The sequence below is a fragment of the Maniola hyperantus genome, chromosome 2 (genome assembly GCF_902806685.2).
Source record: "Maniola hyperantus chromosome 2, iAphHyp1.2, whole genome shotgun sequence".
Lineage (NCBI taxonomy): Eukaryota > Metazoa > Arthropoda > Insecta > Lepidoptera > Nymphalidae > Maniola > Maniola hyperantus.
Window position 1 is genome coordinate 10,908,235 of NC_048537.1, and position 20,058 is coordinate 10,928,292.

Genomic DNA, 20,058 nt, shown 5'->3' on the forward strand with positions numbered 1-20,058 from the left:
GAAATTTGCGTAGTCCACGCGGACAAAGACGCGAATGGGAAAATAATATGTATGTCGGAGAACAAAGGGGATGGCCGACATCAGAAGGTAGTAATTTCAATTACAATCATTGTAATACTCACTTATCACACGTGAAAACCACTAGCGTAACGTAACATAGGTAAACCTAACCCTACCTAGCGACCGGCTCCACCATGTCCCCATACCGGCCCCAGACCAACCAGCTAACCTAGCACACCACAATTAGTTGAATTACAACAATCACGTTTGTCTAATACAAATTGGAATGATACAAAAGGACTCACCCGATAAACAACCTGTCTAGATCGCCAAAACACACTCACCGCAACCTTTTACAACCTAGTAGTATAACCTCAAACAACTGAAACCACATTAGGTCACAACGACAATGATAATAACAAAACCTACAGTACGACACACACGTATCCACTGAGAAGCGACTCTGGCCAAAGCCAAACGAATAATGTCTCGTGACAAACTGCGCATCTCATTTTATAATCTCACAGTGACGGTGGGGACGATGACGCGATGTTCAATGAGCAAAGTGTTTACAATTAAATGGCGGCGAGCCTACATGTATAAAGCGTAAAAAATTACTTCTCACGCGCCATGTTAACTTTATGCGCCATGTCAAAAGTACGATTTTAGTCCTTTACTTTTGAGATGAGGGTTGACCCATAGAGATAAAATAGCGCGTAAAAAGTCATTTTGTACGGACTATACCGCCCAATTTACAATTTTCTAGACAAGTTTAGAAGCTTTCGCTCTTCTGATATGTACTATAAATGAAAAGGAAGTAGGTAGTTACTTTAGTTATATTTACACGACTGCCCAAAAAAGGAGCGTAATGTTTCCAATGTTCATATATACTATGCATGCACCTATGTGAGTTTCATCCCATTCATTTAATCACGTGTCGTCACAGTATGAAGTGCTCAGGCCTCAGGGTGCTATACCTACAATAATTCTTTACAATAGAAATCGTGCACTCGTTCTGTGGTTCCGTATCGCATACGTGACATAGCCGGCTTCGCGAATGTACCTAGGTACGGTACCTACCTATGTTAATTAATATTGTCTTGTTGTTGCAAACGTAATCTCTAGGCTTATAGCCGGCCACAGAAATGAATGATGATTTAAATGAAAATAGTTTAGTAATCAGATTTTTTGTGAATCACAATTTAATTACGATCCAATATTGTTCAATATTCACCAATGACCAACATGATTACGTCTTTAGAAAAAATATAACTAAGTATATCTATGTGTATTCTGTACCCATATCATACCGGGAATAAGTTCCATCGTGGACAAGAAATGGGCGTCGCGAATGACATACCCTCATCATGAGCAGACATTTTTTACTGTTTAGCCTATCTTTACTAGCATTTCTAGAATTACTATGATAATAATATTATTATACCATTTATTTATTTTTGCCCGCGGTTACGTCGCTCGGCGGACGGCGTGAAATTCAGACAAGCTTTTTCCTTATTATTTATTCCTTATAATATACCTACTCACTTCAATTTCTGGAATAACAACATTACGTATATAAATTAGTAGATGATGCCCGTGACTTCGTCCACGTGATTTCGGTTTTTTTTAAATCCCGTGGGGACTCTTTGATTTTTCGGGATAAAAAGTTGCCTATATAAATTCCCGGGATGCATGCTACCTCTGTACCAAATTTCATATAAATTAGTTAAACGGACGGGCGTTTAAGATTCCCGTGGGAACTTTTTGATTTTCCGAGATAAAGTATCATTTGTCCTTCGCCGGGATGTAAGCTAACTTTGTACCAAATTTCATCAAAATCATTTAAACTGTTGGGCCCTGAAAAGCTAGCAGACAGACAGACACACTTTCCCATTTATAATATTAGTATGGATACGGATAACATGAAAATTATTATTACAAATTTTTTAAAGTCATCATTTTGTTTCAGATTCAATCGCTGCAACTTGACATGACCGAAAACAAAAAACAAATATAATAATAAAAAATGTGCCTAATAATAAAATAAAAGAAAATTAGCTTTAAAATAAAAATAAATTAGGTACGGACAAGTGATTATCAAAATGGAAATACGCTGCTGTGTTTAAAATACGATAAGTAATAAAATATTATAAATAGAATACCTATGGTTGTATATTATCTAAAAAATAAGTGAAAACATTAAATATCCATTAGTGGTCTCAATATAATGTTAGTTTAGTGTCATTTGTTCGTAAAGTGATACAACATGTTGCCAGTGCCACAGGATCGTATGTCCGGACGACGCAGCAGTTCTATTGTTAGTAGGACATTGCTGGGTCGTCGAGCCTCTGTCTACGTCACTAGCAACCAGCAGGATCCGGCTAAGGTATGTAGGTACATAGATAACTAACTTATTTGTAAAAATTGCTAAAGTCACTCTTGTAGTGTAAAAGTGTTCGCACATTACACAGGCACGACGCCAACTCCACTCAGACTCGACTCACCTGTGACTCATAATAAAATTTGAAATGTGAGCTTTATGTCGTGTTTCTTACGGTGATACAAGTTATAATAATTATTATATTCTCTAGACTGCTATAGAAACCTACAGGATTTTAAAGTACCTAAGAATATTATAGAAGCTGTAATAGCTTGGTAAAGACGTTCGCCTCTTAATCAGAGGACGGGGGTTCGATCCCGGGCACGCATCTCTAACTTTTCGGAGTTATGTGCGTTTTAAATAAATATCACTTGCTTTTGCAATAATGGTGAAGGAAAACATCGTGAGGAAACTTGCATGCCTGAGAGTTCTCCATAATGTTCTCAAAGGTGTGCAAACTGTGCCAATCTGCACTTGGCCAGCGTGGTAGACTATGGCCAAGACCCAGCAAAACCCCTCTCACTCTGAAAGAAAACCCGTGCTCTGTAGCGAGCCGGCGATGGATCGATTATGATCATGAAGTAATATTACTGCTTATAATATATACTTTGATATACAATAAAAACCGAAGTAATATCATGCCATCCGAGTTTAAGATTACTTTTGAATCACTGTTAACCTACCTAATGATTTTCTCCACACTTTATTGCCAAGGGTCAGAAATTGACGAAATCGTAATCCCAAAGGTACAATTTATGGCCCCAAGTTCCAAAGTCGATTATGGGAAGGCCTCTGCTGCCATTCCTAAAACGGGAAACAATCTTTTGTTGATCTCTGTTTTATTTATTGTGAAATGTTTGTGAAAGGCTATAACAGAATATGTTGGCATGAAGATGAGTAACGATTTCCCTTTCGATAAATATTAATGCTAGTATGATCTATGATATCTTTTTCTGTTTGTAATACATTTTTTTTTTCTCTAATATGATGTTGATGACCTATCTTGCCTAACATTATTAAAAAATCCGTTATTATTTTATTATCAAAAAATTACGTGACTACATCATATACCTCACCTACTTACCTCCTACTGAAGGTACAATCTTACTTTGCTCTGTTATGATACTCTCGGATGAAAGGCAAAACAAAAATAGATAATTTGGGAACCGGGAACAATTATTTAATAAGTAAGTATTCTTATTGCTTAATACTACCATTGAAACAGAATAAACGATTTTCTTTATACTTGTATTGATCAAAGAAGGCCCTTTTAACATAAATGATACTCAATTCAAACAGTAAAAGAGAAAATATATAAACATTTCATTACATGAATGTCTGAATTATTTTCCAATAATGTTAAATAAATCTTTTGCTATTTATATCATAAATTAAGTATAAATTATATAGGTTATTACCTCTGTCACGCTTCTGTTCACCCTTTGAAGCAAAGAAAACTAAGCCGTTATTGATCGTCGCGACGTATTAGTTATTGTACCTACAGTATTGTAATACAAATACATACTAGTATCGTATAAAAAATAATATATACATTTGGCTAAGTATTATGAATAAAGGTTTCGTCGTAGAGGTAGTATACTTTCTTAATACAAAACTTAATTACAATAAGATAAAAACACATATAGTGCGTTCAACCCTTACGCGCGGTCTAGCTCGATTTTACTAACTACTACTACTAGCTATTCTATTTGTGTGGAAAGAATAGTAACACCGATTTCATTTATTTCACAAAAACCAAATGGTTCAAACAGCGTTACCCAAATTTTCATGCAAAAATGCCAGTAGGTATTCGTAATTGGTTTTGAAATCTATTCAACTTGTTCCCGCACATGTGGCACAGCCGACAGGTGCGGCCTATTTTTTGATATACGAATACGAGATAAAAGCAAACAGAAATTATTCTGTTTCATTTTTCGTTGCCTTGTTTGCTTATTATTAAAGGAATATTTTACTTATATACTTTGTAAATGATAATTCTGTTGTAATTTTGCTTGTCTTATGAAACACGTTAAAAAAAATTTTCAGGCTCACGCATACATCCGATCCGAGTCTGTGAAAATACGGATACATAAAAACCCGTAGGTACCGAACTCGAATATTGCTTACACACTAATCCGCTGCTCGATTGCGGTAGAATGACAGCTACAATGTCACAATCGCAATCACCTCTGATTGGTTGGCGCTCGCTCACTATTGGCTACAATGCATTGTTGCAACAAGAATAGATCAAATTCAGCCAATCACAACAATTGAGATTGTAAAAATGATTGATGCTCGTTTTACGAAATCGACCTACCGGTCTTTGATCAAATTCCTAGCTATTCAGTGGACCTCTTTTACATATCTACGACATATTATGTCTGATTTGAATCCGAGGCACAACCAAGATATTTTCACGGATGTCGGAGAGAACTCGAATGACGTAGGTCGGAGCTAGTGCGTAAATTATACAAATAGTTCTATGACTACTTCGGAACGTATTTCCACGGATTCGGATCGGATGCAGTGCGTGTAATCACCCTTTCAGGGTCAATAATAATTTAATAGGTACACATTTCAGTCTTATTATATTTGACGTCTGTAAACTGTTATTTATAAGCGAGTGTGCAAATTACTATGGGTCCTAAGTAAATAATTTTATCCTAATTTAACTCAAAATTATTGAACTTTTAAGTAAAGCATGAAGGCCAATAATACAAACCAAATGAATATTTTACGTACATACTAATTGTCTCAGCTTATGTTACTTTATCAAATCTGTACAATACGCTCAGCGAGTTGCCATAATATTTATATCAAAAACTTTGTCATGTTCACTCATTGTATAAAATTTAAAGTCACGAAAAATACAGTGACATTTCGTGTTAAAGTATCAGTTTGTTCCGAATGCTTGGAGCTCATCGCTTTAAGCTAGTGCGGCTCAACTGTTCTAGTGGAAATGTCATCCATTATAAGAAGCGGTCATAATGTTCACATAGTGTTCAATTTTCCATGACACGCTAACTAAAAACACGAGAGAACAATCAAATAAATGTATTGTAAGCACAAGTACCGTATCATATTTTGTTACATAATGTGAGCTGTTTTTCAATTTTCCTCTGTTAACTTTGCTTATACTAGCTTTTTCCAATAACATGCAAAGTATGTATCCACTAGCACTGCAACCACAGCACCGAAAAGGTTCACCAGCCGTGAGAACTTACACCTGTTCAACAGCTACAACCTTTGAGCTTTTGAGGCTTTAAAATTGGACATTATAACATTAGCAGGCTTCACACACCATTGTGAACATTATTGAGAACTCGCAGGGATTTCCTCATGTCGGTGTTTTCATAACTCCGAAATGCTAGTGCTTAGGTACATGCCCGGGATCGAAACCTGGATTCTCCAATTAGCCTGGATTTGTCGGCTATTATATCACCGTACTCTCATAGTCTCATAATAATTGTTTGTTTTTAAAATGCCCAACAAAATGCCATGCGAATTCCTGGTATTTGAAATAAAACTCTGGTGATCGCTGGAAATCTGTGATTATTCGCACTGAATTTTACCGAAATCCGCAATTGTCGGTGACCGCAGGAATCGGCGAATTCCAAAAACGTTCCAATATTGGCTTCCGAGTTTCCTGACGAGTTATAAATTACTAGATGATGCCCGCGACTTTGTCCGCGTGAATTTGGGTTTTTAAAAATCCCGTAGGAACTCTTTGATTTTCAGGGATAAAAAGTAGCCTATGTCCTTCTCCGGGATGTAAGCTAACTCTGTACCAAATTTCATTCAAATCGGTTAAACTGTTGGGCCGTGAAAAGATAGCAGACAGACAGACACACTTTCGCATTTATAATATAGGTAAGTGAGTATGGAAGTAAGGATTTATTAAATTTTTTAAAACCTAAATCCATATACAGGCTTGTGAAAAATACTAAATCATTAAAACTACAAAATGAGGCAAATGGTTATTGGTATTGGATTGTGTTTGGGTAGTATAACAATAACGCTAAGTTTTTGCTAGCGTTTTGGTTACAACCTGTATATCATATTATTATTACAAAGTGATAACAACTAAGAGCGGTCCACGGGCGAACGGCACGTGAAAGAACCTAAAAATGTAATCCAGTTCTTTATCGTAAAATAATACGATACCCTAAAGCCATACAAAGCTCATCTATGATAACTTTTATCTAAATGACGGGAAATATTAGGTTCGTATCGATATAAGATTGATAAAAGCTTTATATAATATGGTTTAATCTCGATGTTCTATTGTAATAAAAAAAAGGAAGATCCTATATCTCACGGAAATGGTACCAGAAAAAGCTGAATAGCCTTACAAATAAGCAAGTTCCTCCTTTCTCATTTCCTGCCTATAGATATGCGTGTTTTATAAGATTTAATACAGTGGCAGGTAAAATAAAATGTAAATAAACTTAAAATACTAGCATAATATAGTAATTACTTATTAAATTCTAGCTGTTGCCCGCGGCTTCGTCCAGCTGGAACTGTCTTTTATGAACATGAACATGAATTTTCCAAAAATTTTCTTTTTTACAAACCTTGTCCTGACAATAACGAATACTTACAACAACAAAAAGAGCTATCCAATTCGGCGCAATTGTGCGGAAGTTATACACGTACAGATAGTCCGCGACAGATCGAAATGGCAATCGGGGTATGAGGCGGGGGGACGCCCACACACCCGCATGTCACCCGCGCTCGCCCGCAACGGGTTAGCTGGGGGCTGTGCGGGAGTGCGGGGCGTTCCCTCCCCGATTTCCATCTCGACCTGTCGCCTACTTATACATGGGTTGTCTTTTTGTTGCTAATAGCGGCAATAACTCCTACACAGCACCTATCTATATATACAATAGCACAATCCGCAGATAATTTTGCGCAAGCCCGGGAGAATTGACACGTACCTCAACCACACCACATCACAGCGACAAAAAGTGGTCAAGGAGTGGTTTAGACGTGTGAATTGTGTCGCTGCAGCTTCTTGCAGTAGCGTTGTTGGTAGTAACTACAAAATGTCGATGTGTTTACATTATGGTTACTGTTTGCAGACAGACAGACGTTGTGTTTGCGATGTGGCCGGCCACTATAGTGCGTGGTGTGGCTGGTGGTTGCATTGCGGGTGATCCACACGGTTGAATTTAGCGACAAAATGTGGTCCATGTGAATCAACTGTTTATCTAAATATATAAAAGGAAAAGGCGACTACGACTGACTGATTGACTAACTGACTGACTGATCTATCAACGCACAGCTCAAACTACTATATGGATTGGGCTGAGGCATGCAGATAGCTATTATGACGTAGGCTAAGAAAGGATTTTTGAAAATTCTACCCTGAAGGGTGTGAAATAGGGGTTTGAAATTTGTGTAGTCCACGCGGACGAAGTCGCGAGCATAAGCTAGTTTTAATACAAATTAGTGCTCGCCCACGTGTTGTGGTTGTGGCGCGTATGTTAGGTATCTCCTTAATTTTCATAATTTACTTGTCACATGCTCGAAGCACACTGATTGAAAGCGCGATATCAACGCACTACATAATTCAAGCGGTCCCTGCAGTGACTTCACACCGCTACTACAATATTAAACCTTGTGAACTGACTCGCATGTTTAACTATTCATGTGTTGGTGATTTAGGTAATGTGTGCTTACTAAAACAACTTCATAATATACCGTACAAGCTTACGAGAGCCGTAACAGTAATAACATTTCGGTTAGTAACAGTTAAACTCTATTATGTACACAGTGTTTATATATTATTTTATGGTCGTCGTGAGGCAGTGATAAGATGTCAATTCCATGAGTCCATTTGAGAATCCTAATTCCTAATCCATATCCATACTAATATTCTAAATGCGATATTTTGTCTGTCTGCTAACTTTACAAGGCCCATTGTCGCGTCGCTCGGTTTAAACGTTTTTGATGAAAGGTATAGAGATAGCTTGTATCCCAGCGAAGGACATAGGCTAGGTAGTTTTTGTCCCGGAGAATCAAAGAAGTCCCATGGGACTTTAAATAAATCCACGTGCAGGACGAAGCCGCGGCATCATGGTGTGCTAGACTTCAGTCATGGCTGATTACTACGTTGGAAAGCCATGCCGCCAAGCAATTTAGCGTTCTGTTACGATGATATGTAAAAACCGATGAATCCATACCTCTTCCAGGCGTTCCAGGTTAGCCTGCGTCCATCTTTAGACTGTATTACTTACCAAATAGGTACCTAAGTACCTATTATTTCATTTCGCGAATAAATTATTATCAATAAACGCTATGTACCCTTTTGGTTCAAATTAAACAAATCAGTTTATTACCTACTTAAAGTACGCAGCAGAAAATTCTACATTGACCTTTAGAATGAAATTTTGACTTTGTAGATCGTTGTCTCTGTCACTCACACCTATGTGATGTTTTGTCGGTCTCAACGACAGAGATAATGCGCTACAAAACAGTTATCTCTTTTTAAAGGTCGATATAGGTAGGTACATTGTTTTCTGCTACGTACTGTAGGTTCGTAAATATCTATCTAAGTAATATAAGGTTCCTGAGATTATCCGTACCTAGTAACAAATCGAAAAAATCTCGCCTATTCTTTATCTATAAATTAGATCGATAGTGATATAAAAGTCTATTAACTAACAGGATTCGTGCCGCTGCTTAAATTTCCTGTGAAACTTTATCATAACCAAAATCTTCGTTGATAGCCTCTAGAGCCTGAACGTTTCGGCGTAAAACCGTAAATTTGAAATTTTGATTCTTTTCTAAGATATTTAAATGAGCTTAAAGATCCTGATCGAAAGTTCCAGTTAAATGATTTTAGGCTACCCAAGATAAAATATTAATTTGAGTAAACTGTATAGGTAATATTAAGATTTTGAAAGCCCATTCTTTCAAATGCCAATATTAAACTACGAAGATACGCACGGTGTACAAAACTAAGTTTACATAAAAACAGGCGTTACGTTGCGGAAGTCCATGATATACAAGCCAACCACCGACACCGGAGAATCTTCAGAAGATGTAGACTCCACAAAGCCCAGTGGACGATGCTCGGGTGTCAGAGTGAAACGTACGTTGAGTTTGTTCTAGAAGATTTGTGTGTCGGTGGTGTGTATTGCTTGCTTGCCCTGCTTCTTTAGTAGGGAAGGCGGATAGAGTGTATCGAACATTGCAAGTTATACTATACAGATCTGTCTATTTTGCTGAATTATAGTGAATACAGTTTGTGGTTTCTTGTAAAATCAAGTTCATACAACCGATTCACACAAAACTATAAAGTGTTAGGGCACAATGCGAAATGTACCTATGTAATATTATATTCATTGTATCCTATCTGTGAATCCACCTCTATTCCCTGTAAAGAAATAGAGGCGGTGCATTCGATCTGCATAAGTTTGTAGAGCTTTCATTCAAGTTGTCGTCGCAATGAATGCCGGCACAGTTTGTCCCAACTTTACCCATTTAACTCTATTCGCTTGTTCTAGGCTTAGTTGCGCTTTCCTTTAAAATATCTCGTTTGTTCTGGGAATTAAAAACTTGATCAACTTCAAGCAAGTTATGTGCAACGTCGTTTACTTAATTTACAATTTTTAGGGTTCCGTACCTCAAAAGGAAAAACGGAACCCTTATAGGATCACTTTGTTGTCTGTCTGTCAGTCTGTCTGTCTGTCTGTCTGTCTGTCTGTCTGTCTGTCTGTCTGTCTGTCTGTCTGTCTGTCTGTCTGTCTGTCAAGAAACCTACAGGGTACTTCCCGTTGACCTAGAATCATGAAATTTGGCAGGTAGGTAGATCTTATAGCTGACATTTGGGGAAAAATCTGAAAACCGTGAATCTAGGGTTACATCACACAAAAAAAAAAATTGTGGTCATGAACTAATAATTAGTATTTTCAACTTTCGAAGTGAGTGACTATATCAAGTGGGGTATCATATGAAAGGTCTTTATCTGTACATTCTAAAACAGATTTTTATTTATTTTTATGCATCATAGCTTTTGAATTATCGTGCAAAATGTCGAAAACATCGTTTGTCATGTCGTTTGTGATTTTTTACTTCTAACTCTACAAGATGATGCCCACGACTTTGACTGCGCGGATTTTGGTTTTTAAAAATCCCGTGGGAACTCTTTGATTTTCCGGGATAAAAAGTAGCCTACGTCCTTACCCGGGATGCAAGCTATCTCTACAAAATTTCGTCAAAATCGTGAAAGGCTAGCAGACAGGCAGACTTACAGACAGACACACTTTCGCATTTATAATATTAGTAGGTATGGATGATTTCAAAATTGACATTGGAAACGGACCAATCAGAGACGGCCTCATAATCTAACGACCAGTGAGATTGTCAAAATATCATTGCCTTACAATATCACTATAGTGTCCCAGTGACATTACAATGACACTAAAACAAGACCGTTAAATTGTGAGATAAATCTACCGTTTAATTACCTATACTATCACTAGTGAAATTGTAATATACCTGCGACATAACCATAAATTCATGGTTTTCAGATTTTTTCCCTTATGTGTGCTATAAAACCTACCTACCTGCTAAATTTCATGATTCTAGGTCAACGAGAAGTCGGGAAGTACCCTGTAGGTTTCTTGACAGACACGACAGACGGACAACAAAGTAATCCTATAAGGGTTCCTTTTTTCCTTTTGAGGTACGGAACCCTAAAAAAATAAGTCCTACGCCAAAAGAGATTGCCCATTTTCTTAGGAACTTTGGGCCCCCCCAATATAATTGTTATGTCACCATGGTTTTAATTTTATTTTGTACACAAATAATTACCTTTTTATATTCTGCAAACGATTTCCATTTATTCACCCTGGTTATAAAGAAATCTTGTTTTTTATGTTGCTGATATTACTGGTATTTTATTAACACTTCTTCAAAATAAATGGATGTTTCCAATTCTAACTGTAATTGTGGATATTTTCAATGATAGGGTGAAAGAAAAGTCGTAATAAGACATATTATAATCGTAATTAACACATTTTTTTTAAAAATAATTTAAGTTTTGACACCGCGACGCCACAAAAGAGGGTCCGGCCCATTCACGGGCGATCTCCTTTCGATGTGTGTGTGGGAGCCGTAAATGTGAACAGTAGATATGTTTTAATTTTGCGGTAACATGAAATAGGTCATTGTTCCCAGAATAAATGGAAGAGGGCTAGCAAATGGCTTGAAAACCCGACAGCTGTTTTACCTCTCGAATTACGAGTACCTAGCTACGCCGTATACGCGTGTGTACATTTACATTGAGTGGGGAATGCGTAGGCACACAGTACATACGTCTAAATGAAAGTCTAATATAGGTGGAACAATTTACCCAGAATGTACGTTGTAACAAACCTTACTTTTACGTGCTTTTATCGTTCCTTTTAGCCTCAATAGTTCGACGCCATCACTTGCATGTACACCAGCTATTTTCCGTTTACCCGGTACTGTATCTCCTTCCACATAGGATGCCTGGAAGAGATCACTAGTGATAAGGCCGTCTTTACACCTTAACTTGATTTAAATATAAATATATAGGTACTGTTGTTTTTATATTCTATTTTGTGTGTACTAAAGAGTTTTACTTACTTATTTTCATACGGTGGAGGAAAGAATATCGAAAGAAAAAGTATCTGTAAAAAATCTGTACCTCTAATCGGTTTTAAACTAGCGAAAAACAGGATTTTGAAAAGCAGATTCATCTGAGACAAAACTTGCCAAAAACAGAAAAACTTTGTAAAAGGAACCAATTGTGCATTATGGAGTCTACATCTCCTGAGGATGCTCCGGTGTCAAAGTGAAACGTACGTTTTGTGTTTTCCAGAAGATTTGTGTGGTGTTGTGTATTGCTTGATTTTCCTATTTCTTTAATAGTGGGAGGACGGGTGGTAGGTACATATCGCATACTGCACGTTGTACCATACAAATTCGTCTGTTTTGGCGGATTATAGCGAAATTAGTAACGCCTGCCTATCCAATATTAGAAAAACCTTGCACTCTACTGAATAGCTAAGCCGTCGCTTCTTGCCTTTATTTTAAAAATTCAAGTACGAAAGTAGGTAATGCACATCGGCCTTGAGAATGACATTTCGGCTTTGTAGTGCGTTGTCTCTGTCACTCATACCTATATGACGTTTTGTCGGTCTCAACGACAGGGACAACGCTCTACAAATCTGCTATCAACTTCTAAAGGTCGATGTACGTTACTTTCGGCCGCGTACTGTAAAGAGGATATTCCTTCTGGCGTACCTAAATACTCGTGTGCAACTCTATGTCCCTTGGGAACATTTTCTGCGATCGCGTAGCCTTTATCTGCTGAGAATACAATGTTAACACAACTCTGAAACGAGTTATGGAGTGGCACTAGGTAGGTAATAAATTAAGCTATAAGCAATCCTTATTCGCCTGTAAAATTACATGAAACCTCGTTTAGTAATAATAGGTAATTATGGCCTAAATTCTTTGTCGTAAATCAGGAGAGTTTTGATTTATGGTCTAATATACATAGCCCATAAAATGTAACATTATGACCTTACAATATGATTTATGACTTCTAGACCTAAACGCTAATGATAGGTGAAGTTATTTTTTTCCGTAATAGCATTAGAAATAATAAAACTGTTATTTAAAAAACATTCTTATGTATGAATATAAATTCACACAAATGCTATCTAATTGTTAAGGATTTGTGGAATTAAATCAACAAAAATATGATAATAAATCTTTATTTGATAAAAAATTACAAAGTATATATACAATAATACATAACCCTGGTAGAAGCAATGCAAAGTTCCTGGCCCCCAAACTAAGATTCCCTGTGCTATGGGAAGCCAGTCTTTCGCCCGAATATAAATAGGTAGGTACAGTTAATGTAAATAACTTACTTTTAAATACATAAAAAGAACATAGTTACCAACTAAACATTAAAACAAATAAGTAGTTTTCTTATTAGATGTAGGTAGATATAAAAAAGAAACAAAAAAAAAACATTAATTGTCGATATTCCTGATATATGATATACTTAATATAATAGGTATGTACATACTAGTAAAGTACTAAATACGTGCCAAGTAGGTATATCTATAAATTATTATATTCTGTTCAGTACATATGTACCACTCGAAAAATATATGTAAATTCTTTGAAAATTTCAGTTTTTTTTTGATTTTAGAAATTAATTGTACTTAGTATCAAACCTTTGTAAAATAAAACCATTAACATTTCGTTTCGTTGCGTTCTTAAATCTAATGGCATTCCGAACACTATTAACATTAGCATGTCGGTGACGCGACCTTAAACTTTTAACTCGTCCAAAAGTTTTCCCTTTAATAAAATGTGATAGATAAAGTGTAGATCCACGTGGATTTTATGTAACGCCAAACTTAAAAACGCCGATAGCGTCGATACTTATACTCACAGTTAAAAAAATAACTGTTCTTTTAAAATTGTAAAATGTAAACGCTAGAAGCAAGAGAATAATTTATCTTTCATTATTCAAACGATATTCTATAAATATGTCGGCTTCTTTATGCCGCCTTTGATGCTGAGAAAACCCAAACGTGATTGATTATGCTATTAAATACGTTCTCGTACACTATGATGCCTAATTATTCATTTTATATTGCGTAGTACAAATAGTACGTATTTGTAGAGTAAGAGTTTCCAGTAACTGAATCTGTGGAATACTTACAGTGGTGAAGATAAGACCCACCTAGATACCTACCAGTGATAAAGCCTCCTAATCGGGGTATCGTCGGCTCGACCCCTTAAACAATTAAATACGAGAATGACTTGCTTTAACGGTGAAGGAAAACATCGTGAGGAAACCTGCATGCCTGAGAGTTCCTGAAAGGTCATCGTGGTGCTCAAAAGTGAGCCGGCGATGGGTTCAAATTTTTTTAGGTAAATGTTTGAGCCGTGGAACTTTAACACAACACATTATTACAGAAACCTGATAAGCCACAGACACACAAACTTTTTTAACCAAATTACGTTTGTTTGAAGCGCGCTACGAGTAGAGTCCTTTTCAGATTTTTAACTGCAAAGTAAGGTTAAACCGTTATGATCATTTCCGGACAGCTCGTGACGTTCCAGCGAAAAAAACAAGAAAGAGGGTAGTTCGCTACTGCCCTTGATAGCTCCAACTTTATCTCTCGCAGCACCGCAGTCCCGTCGTGACCACGACCCGTGCAATTAGGTTGAAATATCGACAAATAAAAACAAAAATTAATCGTGGTATGTACCCGTTTTATACATTAAAATATGACGTTATGATCACTTTCCAATATGACCACCTTCCAATACGACCACTTCACGATACAGCTACTTCCCGATACGACCACTTCCTGATATAACCATTTCCCGGTATTTAATGCTTTCTTTATCACTTTTTCATTAACCTACTATTATGAGAACTTCAGCCTTTAATTTCTGCCAATTAATATTCTCATTAATAATGTGCACAAGTGCGAAAACCTCATGTTTCGTATCGTTATGAAATACTTGATTTTATAATGATGCGGTTAAGGGAATTGCATTCGCTAATGACAGTTGCCGTTTCACCTTGAAACTAGCAATTTTTGTTTTGGCGTTTGGTTTTGGCGCAATTTATTGACATTTGATCAGCTGATACTAATTACTAACACGCACTTTTAGTACTTTAACGTACTAGGGTAAAGGACTCCAGTAAATGAACGAATACGAAACCTCGAAAAAATCGGTGTACATACATTTAAAAAAACGGGCCGAATTGAGAACCATCTCCTTTTTGGAAGTTGGTTACTAAATGCGAAAGGGTATCTGTCTGTCTGCTAAGGCTAATTTTTAACCCGTAAAATTAGAGAGTTCCCACGGGATTTTCAAAAAGCCTAAATCCACGCCCACGAAATCGCGGGCATCATTTAGTATTTTTTTATTATTTTGTGTATCTATATTATAGTCATAAATTATTTAATAATCAAAAAGAGCAAAAATAATGCGCGGTATTAATTATTGTTATACTTATATTTTTTATTTAACAGGAAAACTTACAGCTAATTGGAAAAGTAAATTGATAAGAACAGAAGAAAATTGAAGCTGATGACAAGTTTCACAAATAGAATTTATATAAGACTAGCTTATGCTCGCGACTACGTCCGCGTAGACTACATAAATTTCAAACACCTATTTCACCCCCTTAGGAGTTGAATTTTCAAAAAATCCTTTCTTAGCGGATGCCTACGTCGTAGATAGATAGAAATACTTTATTGCACATAAAAAATATTACATAACATGACAAAGAAACTAAAACGAAAAAAAGATTGTATGCAAAGGCGGCCTTATTGCTCACACCAATCTACCAGGCAACCTTTGGTGAAAGGAGAAACTAGGTGTGTTGGATAGTACTTACACGCAATACAGAAAAATGAAGTAGTAAAAAACAATATAATATAATTAATTAATAAGTACCTAACTATTTCAGTAATACATACATAACTATCATACATATACATATCTATTATAAATATCAATATATATACAATCCATAATAGTAATATATATATATATATATATATTACTCGACTACGACGACGATAGGTATATACCTATCGTCGTCGTAGTCAGTCAGTCACGTTTTCCTTCTAAAAAGTAGTAAATGTTTGTCGTATACCGTCAATTGTAACACCTACAGTTGACGATTGATTTTTAAAAAATCTAATTCTACGCGGACGAAGTCGCAGGCATCACCTAGTAGTTTATAAGTCACTTAGGACCTTTGTAAACAGCGTCATACTTACTCATAGGCGAGCAAAATCCGACACGATTTTATTCCGAACGTAGAGGGCTGGCAAAACACCCGACATTTCTTGTCGGGGCCAACACAAAATCGGTTTAAGTCAAGCGTGCATCATATAAAATGTTCTGCCACTGGAACATCCGATTAAAATCCGGGCCCGACAACCGACAAGTGGGAACCGACTCTTACGGAAATAATCGACTGTGATAGACAAACAGACGGAAGGACGGAGCAAATCGAACCATAAGGGTTCCATTTTTAGGGTTCCGTAGCCAAATGGCAAAAAACGGAACCCTTATAGATTCGTCATGTCTGTCTGTCTATCCGTCCGTATGTCACAGCCACTTTTTTACGAAACTATAGGAGCTATACTGTTGAAACTTGGTAAGTAGACGTATGCTGTGAACCGCACTAAGATTTTCACACAAAAATAGAAAAAAACAGTAAATTTTGGGGGTTCCCCATGCTTAGAACTGAAACTGAATAAATTTTTTTCATCAAACCCATACGTGTGGGTTATCTATGGATAGGTCTTTAAAAATGAAATTGAAGTTTCTAATATAATTTTTTTCCAAACTGAATAGTTTGCGTGACACTTCCAAAGTGGTAAAATGTGTGTGTGTGTGTGTGTCCCCCTGTTACTTCTAAAATACTAGAATGATGAAACAAAAAAAAATATGATGATATTACCATGAAAGTTTGCTTTCACCGAAAATTGGTTTGAACGAGATCTAGTAAGTAGTTTTTGATTTATCGTGCAAAATGTCGATAAAATACGATTGATGTACGGAACCCTTAGTGTGCGAGTCTGATTCGCACTTGGCTGGTTTTTACGATTATGGTACGGAAACCCTTAAAAACTCTTATTCATAAAAATTTGTATCAGCTGGTTTAATTCCTGGTAGTTTTTATTTATGGTAAAAACCTGTGATTTGTTCATTCACTTGAGTCTTTTACCTTAGAACCTGATTAAACCGACCGCCCCATATCGAAACCCAGTAAATGACATTTTTTGAAAAATCGTTATCTTATGTCATAATTTTTACTTCAATAGTATCTCCCATTATTGTAAGGAAAACAGCATTAAAATCTATACTTCCACATCCATATCTATACTCCATACCTACTTAATATTATAAATGCGAAAGTGTGTCTCTCTGTCCGTCCGTCGGTCTGTCTGTCTGTCTGCTAGCCTTTCAAGGCCCATCCGTTCAACCAATTTTGACGAAATTTGGTACAGCGATAGCTTGCATCCCGGGGATGGACATAGGCTACTTTTTATCTCGGAAAATCAAAGAGTTCCCACAGGATTTTAAAAACCTAAATCCACGCAGACGAAGTCGCGGGCATCCTCTGGTTTTCCATATAACAGAAATTTTGATACGTACGCGACAGGTTGAAAAAATGGTAATCGGGGAGGGAACGCCTCGTATACCCGCACAGCTCCTGCGCTAACCAGGTGCAGTCGTGCGCCTTATGACGTGCGGGTGTACGGCGCGTCCCCTTGCCTTATATCCCGATTACCCTCCCAACCTGTCGCAGGCTATATATAGTAAGTGCACCTTATACAATGAGAAAACCAATTCAAAGCCTAGTAAGTCGCTGTGACCATTTTAAAAACATAACCCATGATCTAAAATCCAAATCAAAACAGTAAAGACGTTTAATAATGCATTAAAAGTAAGAATAGGAAAGGCAATAAGCTCTATATTACGCGAGATGAATGATGAGAAAATGACAGATGGAAATCGGGGTATAAGGCCCGCACACCCGCACAGCCCCCACGCTAACCCGGTGCGTGATAGCGCGGGTGACGTCCCCACCCCGATTGCCATCTCGACCTGTCACTTACTATAGGTACATGTTAAATGTTTGCAAGGAAAATACTTTGCAAACAATAATGTTTTTTCTGCATTATTTAACAAAGTCTAACTACTAGAAAATCTACTGAAAATACTTAGTCTTAAAATAAAATAAATTAAATTATCTCCCTGCGATCTCGTCTGATGTCGTTTACAGGGTTTGGATTTTAGGCAGCCGAAATGTCACTGTTGACGCTATCAGAAGACCTAAAGCTTACGCTAGAACACAGAACTGTCATAATTCGTGTTCACTTAACCTAACGTCTCTCAGAGGGCTGAGAGGCAATAAATCTTTTTCTTATAATCCATACTAATAGTATAAATGCGAAAGTGTGTCTGTCTGTCTGTCTGCTAGCTTTTCACGGCCCAACAGTTTAACCGATTTTGATGAAATTTAGTACAGAGTCAGCTTATATCCCAGAGAAGGCTACTTAGGCTACTTTTTATCTCGCAAGAGTTCCCAGGGGATTTTAAAAAACCCAAATCCACGCGGACGAAGTCGCGGGCATCATCTAGTTTTAAATATCAATTTAATTTGAAATAGCCTTAATAATAATTATTAAGGCTATTTCAAATTAAATTATCTTCAAGTTAACAGGTTATGCCAGATGCTTTCAAATTTTTTTTTTCAAAATTGAAGAAGAAGAAGAAAGGCATAATCATCATCATCATCATCATCATCAACCGACAGACGTCTACTGTTGGACATAGGTCTCTAATAAGGTCTTCCTCATGGCACAGTCTTTCACCGCCTGAATCGAGCGGCTCCCTGTGACTCGTTTGATTCGTCTGTCCACCTAGAGGGGGTCTTCTAACGCTGCGCTTTCAGGTGCGAGGTCGCCATTCCAGTACCTTGGGAATTGGGATCGTATTTTGTAAATATATATTGGCTTTTCGAATTACGAGCGCTCATTGCCACTTGAAATGAAATGAAATTAAATGAAATGAAATTCAAATATGGATCTGACACATAGGTATAATACTTACTTAGAAAATATTACTGTCTGTCAACATAATCTATGACAACCTCACAACTAGTACGTAATACTACGATAATTTTAAAATAAATTTGAGTAGTGAGCAGGCTTCATTTTGAGATAAATAAATCCCTATTTTATTATTCAACCATTACCAGTACATATAAACACAACTTTCATTCAAAAATAATAAGTTTATAGCGTAATTTTACGAAGAAATGGATGCACACAGCTCCGCCCGCCATGAAAACCAAAAGGCTACTGACAGGATTTAGCGCCTGCAAGAAAATGAATAATTTCCGTTCGTTTTAGATTATTTAAGAAATGAAAAACATTTAGTTTAAAACCAATAATTTAAAATGATAAGATAACCTAAACATATTGTTTTGTGATGGTTTGAATTTAACACGTTTAGCCGTTAAAGAAAAAAACAACAAAACAAGTAGATCATAGCAATGTTTTCAACATCAATTCTTCAAAAAACGGGATAATTTGAACAAATGTGATATAGGTCATTATGATCTTCACAAATTGAAGTTTTTTATTACATGTATTTAATAGCTATTAATGCTTTAGGAAAGAAAATCTTTTTCTTCAAATTTACAGCATTTTCGCGATTTGACACTTCCTTTCCCCTTAATTTATAAGGTAGGTACTTATCAGGTATTATTTAGATTTTAGACCATTAGCTCTAATTCTTCGTGTTAGGGCTTTGGACACAGCTCACTGCACTGATGTTCAGGCAGCCTACCTACCCTCAAATAGGTAATATGATATTTTACACCAAGCGAGAAAAAATTTAAAAATGTATAAACAAGATACGACTAAGTAGTATAAGTAATAAGTCATCGAAAAATGTTAATTTCAGTTTATAAAATTATGTAATGAATTTTATAACTCATTTTAAAGATTTCACTTTTTTATCTATTCTATAATTAATATCCAAAACGCATGATACCGTAGCCGCCATGTTAATTCCGACTGTGACGTCACATGCATTGAAGTTGTAATGTATTTCACTAAGAAAACACCGTT

The 20,058-nt window shown here is 36.5% G+C and overlaps 1 protein-coding gene across 1 annotated transcript in view; it reads left to right on the forward strand.

Moving 5' to 3' along the window:
• The first annotated feature begins 2,035 nt into the window (after nt 1-2,035).
• The window catches only part of LOC117991355 (uncharacterized), a 108,475-nt gene continuing 90,452 nt past the window's right edge, over nt 2,036-20,058 (forward strand). The window contains exon 1 of the mRNA XM_069506349.1: nt 2,036-2,386. Within this exon, the coding sequence (XP_069362450.1) occupies nt 2,267-2,386 (120 nt within the window). The 5' untranslated portion in view covers nt 2,036-2,266. The remainder of the gene's footprint in view (nt 2,387-20,058) is intronic.